A 4,587-nucleotide genomic window follows, 5' to 3' on the forward strand; every position below is an offset into this window, starting at 1 on the left:
CCTAAATAATTAGTACATTTACTTGTCCAAAAAATACTCGTAGTACATTTATATGTATGTATGTATGTATTGTCCTCCATAAAAGGGACCTTTTTCTTTTTATAAAACTCACTCTCTTGCAAATTGCAATCCTGCTAAACAATCATACACACACATATATATATATATATATATTTATTGGTTTTAACTTTAAAAAGAAAAAAGTTTTTGAATAAAATAAGTGTTCTTTTTTTTGTTTTTATGATAGCCGGCGATGCCTACGCCGGTAAGTATAGCGCGGCAATGCTTAACGCCAGAGGCAGCTCACGCGTTAGACGAGGCGGTGAGAGTCGCACGACGGAGGGGACACGCGCAAACGACGTCGCTCCATGCCATTTCCGCTCTTCTTTCTCTCCCTTCATCCCCACTACGCGACGCCTGCGATCGTGCCCGTAACGCGGCTTACTCTCCTCGCCTCCAATTCAAAGCGTTGGAGCTTTGCCTTAGCGTGTCACTGGACCGAGTCCCCTCGAGTCAACTCAGCAACGACCCGCCCGTCTCCAACTCGCTCATGGCCGCTGTAAAGCGGTCACAGGCGAACCAGAGAAGACAGCCCGAAAATTTCTACCTTTATCGCGATATGTCGCAGCAAAATCCTTCCAATAATATCTCATGTGTCAAAGTGGAGCTCCGACACTTGATTTTATCCATACTCGATGACCCAGTTGTTAGTCGGGTCTTCGGCGAGGCGGGTTTCCGGAGCTCAGAGATCAAACTGGCAGTCATCCGCCCCCTCCCTAGTCTCTTAAGATACTCCCGACCACGTGGCCCACCGGTTTTCCTTTGCAATCTTGAAAATTCGGATTCGGGTCATGGAAACACCCGGATCCCAGGACATCGGGGCTTCAGTTTCCCGTTCCCGGGTTTTGCATCGTTTTATGAAGGAGAAGAAAGCTGTAGGAGAATAGGAGAAGTTTTGGCGCGAAGGGGGAATCCGCTACTTGTTGGTGCATGTGCAAACGATGCACTCGCGAAATTCACGGAATCATTGGAGGAAAAAAAGGATGGATTTTTGTCTAAGAAAATAACGAGGTTAAACATAATTTGCATCCGAAATTTGATGTTGAAGTGCGTTAATGAAGGTTTTGATAAAGGGGAGATGGATTCAAAATTCGAAGAAATGGGTCGGGAAATGGAAGGATCCGGATCTGGGGTGGTGGTGAACTATGGGGATTTGGAAAATTTTGTCAGTAAAAAAGATGAAGACAAGAACGATGACAGCGTTGTCGATCAAGAAGATGGCCTTAGTTATGCGGTTGGACAGTTAACGAGGTTATTACAAGTTTATGGAGGGAAAATCTGGCTGTTGGGAGCTGCAACGAGTTATCAGACATATTTGAAATTCTTAAGCAGGTTTCCTTCAGTTGAAAAAGATTGGGATTTGCAGATTTTGCCTATCACTTCTGTTAAGAAGTCATTGCCTCAGTCTTACCCCAAGTCCAGGTATATGATATTGTTTTCATTCTTTTTGTTCTTATGCAGCATCACCATTTATTTGATTTCTTCGGTTTCCTTGTGTAACGTCTTCTTACCATCTTCCTATTGAATCCGACTCGATCTCATGATTTATGTAACTACAGCTTGATGGAGTCATTTGTTCCATTTGGTGGGTTCTTTGCTGCACCTTCTGAGTCAAAGGGGTCCTTGAGCACCTCATATCAACATGTACCCCGCTGTCATCTATGCAACGAGAGGTGTGAACAAGAAGTAATCGCAATTTCAAAGGGACGATTCAACGTTTCCGTGGCAGATCAGTGTCGATCTACTTTGCCTTCTTGGTTGCAGATGACAGAGGTTGGAGCAAACAAGGGATTAGACTTGAAGGTGTGTATCCCTTAGTTTATGCTTCAAGTGCTTGTTTTGCGCTAGTATTTGCACTGGGGATCATTCACTTGCACTCACAGCCCGTTGATGGTATGATACGGGTGCACTCTAAACATAATTTTTATTCGGTTTATTTCGAATAATTTATGAAATTTATGTGAACAAGTTTGTCTATCTTCAGTGCAGGCCAAAGATGGGCAGTTATTAAACACCATGGTAGCAGGACTGCAAAAGAAGTGGGACAATATTTGCCAGCGCCTTCATCATACTCATCCAGGCCCGGAGTCAAACACTTCTCCAGAAAATCATCCATTGTCAACTGTTCCGGGCTTTCATTTCATCCAAGACAAGAAGGAAAATGCTCGTGGTCATAGTAGCGACAACGGAAATGCACCGGATGGTGAAAATCATTGCATAAATTCAACTACATGCTTGCCTCTTGATTTTAAAACGATGTCTACGTCACCATCAAACGATCCTTCCTCTGGAGTATCCAGGACTGAAAATGGAACTTTCCTGCCCAAACTAGGGGAAAAACCTTCCAAAGGATGTGTTTTCGAAGCAACTGACTGTTTTTCCAATTCAAGTGTTGTTGATGCTAGTCAAGCATCACCTACATCTGTGACAACTGATTTAGGGTTAGGTTTATGCCCGGTTTCCTCAAGCAAGACAGTGATGAAACCTACAAATCGAAACCATCCGGGTTTACTTCCTGCAAATGTTGATGCTATTAATGGGACTGTCTCCAGCCATCAATCTCAGTCCTCATCCTCTTTCTCTCCTGACTTGGGTGGAAAACTTAACGTAAGCAATTTCAAGACGCTTTTTAAAGCTGTCACCGAAAGAGTTGGATGGCAACCTGAAGCTGTAAGTGTTATTTGCCAAACAGTAGCTAATTGCCGTGCACGAAACGAAAAATGTCACGGAGCCAGTCGAAGAGGTGATATATGGTTGAATTTCTCTGGACCTGATAGATGTGCAAAAAAGAAAATTGCTGTTACACTTGCAGACATAATATATGGAAGCAGAGAAAAATTCACCTACGTAGATCTAAGTTCCCAAGATGGGGTGGTGATGGGTATGCAGTTTCTCTTCAATTCCCAGCAAGTGAATTATGATTCAAGGTTCCGAGGGAAGACTGTGGTTGACTATATTGCCGAAGAGTTGAGCAAAAAGCCTTTGTCTGTTGTTTTCCTTGAAAATGTAGATCGAGCTGATATTCAGGTTCAGAGCTGGTTGTCCCGAGCTATCCGAACTGGCAAGTTTCCGGACTCACATGGAAGAGAAGTCGGCACCAGCAATGCGATATTCGTGACGACTTCAACATTAACCAAGGAAAATCGAGTTGTTTGTCACAAACAACAAACATCTGACTATTCTGAAGAGAAAATATTGAGAGCCAAGGGTAGGCCACTGCAGATAGTGATCAAATATGATGACAACATAATTGCAAAAAGAAATAGCATCTCTAAGCTGGGGCTGTTGAATAAAAGAAAGCTGATCGGCTCCCATGAAACTCTGGAGCAGCATGAGATGATGGAAATTACCAAGAGGGCTAACCGAACATCATCTTTGAATCTAGATTTGAACATTCCGGCTGAAGAAAGTGAATTGCAGGATACTGATGATGCAACTGTTGATTGTGACTGTGTCAATGAGAGCGCCATGCATTGGTTGCAGGATTTCTTTGATCAATCTATCAAGAACGTGGTATTCAAGTCATTTGATTTTGATGCACTTGCGGAGGAAGTACGTGACAACATAAACCAGAGTTTCCGCAAGTCAATAGGCGCAGAGTGTTTGTTAGTGATAGAGTCAGAAGCTATGGAACAACTAGTAGCAGTTGCATATTTATCCGATGAGAAAAGGGCGTTGAGTGATTGGGTGGAACAAGTTCTTAACAAGGGATTTGCAGAAGTTGAGAAAAAGCACAACCTCAACGCTCGCACTGTGGTGAAACTTGTCCCCTATGAGGGCCTCCCTTCCGAGGAGCACACACTAGGACTAGGTGTTTGTGCTCCCCCCAGAATTATTATCAATTAATATAAGCATTATAAGCATGCTTAGCTTCATAATCCCATGGTTTTTTGGGGCATCTTCTCATCTTCCAGTTCCAGGTAGCTTGGTCGTGTATAATCAAATCTGCAGTGAAGTGTTGGTGAAAATGACCTTTTTTTTTGCTTGGTTTGATTTCCTATGGGTGTTTTTAGATATTGTATTAAGTAACCAATTCTTACATTTATCTTGTAATTCATGTACCATGTTCTACAAATATCTGAAAGAGGGGTGAATCTTTTAGATGAAATTGCAGTAGCTTTCAAATATCTTGCAAAACCCCACCCTGAAAGATTCTGATGGATTGTACCATATTCAATTATTATTATTTTTTTTGGATAAATCAAATTTTATATCCAAAGAGGTCAAAAATACAACATGTTTTTACAAAAATCAGTACTTACACAACAATATACAACAGAACAAGACATCAACGTTCAATGCCCCATTGAATACAAAGAAAACTATTGACATGGTCATTTCTATTAATTTCCCTACCCCTAAGTTGAATAACAACATAATCTTTAATAGCTAGTAGTAAGGCATTAACATTTCTTGAACGTCCTTGGTAGATTCTTTTATTCCTCTCCTCCCAGATAGTGTAGATAAAAGTAGTCCAAGCAAGCTTCATGATGGTAGTTAGAAATGAATTTCCTTTCTAGGTAGCGC

General features: G+C 41.8%; 1 protein-coding gene across 2 annotated transcripts; it reads left to right on the forward strand.

Moving 5' to 3' along the window:
* Positions 1-209: 209 nt before the first annotated feature.
* On the forward strand, positions 210-4,089 carry LOC120197855 (protein SMAX1-LIKE 8-like). 2 transcript variants are annotated; one of them, XM_039199251.1, is made up of 4 exons: positions 210-1,482; positions 1,620-1,863; positions 2,050-2,161; positions 2,216-4,086. In XM_039199251.1, the coding sequence occupies exons 1-4, from the start codon at positions 254-256 to the stop codon at positions 3,904-3,906; spliced, it is 3,276 nt and encodes a 1,091-aa protein (XP_039055182.1). In that variant the 5' UTR covers positions 210-253; the 3' UTR covers positions 3,907-4,086. The 2 variants fall into 2 exon arrangements, with proteins under 2 accessions (XP_039055182.1, XP_039055181.1); XM_039199250.1 differs by having other exon boundaries at positions 2,050-4,089.
* The last annotated feature ends 498 nt before the right edge of the window (positions 4,090-4,587 follow it).

This window comes from Hibiscus syriacus, unplaced genomic scaffold (assembly GCF_006381635.1).
Source record: "Hibiscus syriacus cultivar Baekdansim isolate YM2019G1 unplaced genomic scaffold, ASM638163v2 tig00117056_pilon, whole genome shotgun sequence".
Classification (NCBI taxonomy): domain Eukaryota; kingdom Viridiplantae; phylum Streptophyta; class Magnoliopsida; order Malvales; family Malvaceae; genus Hibiscus; species Hibiscus syriacus.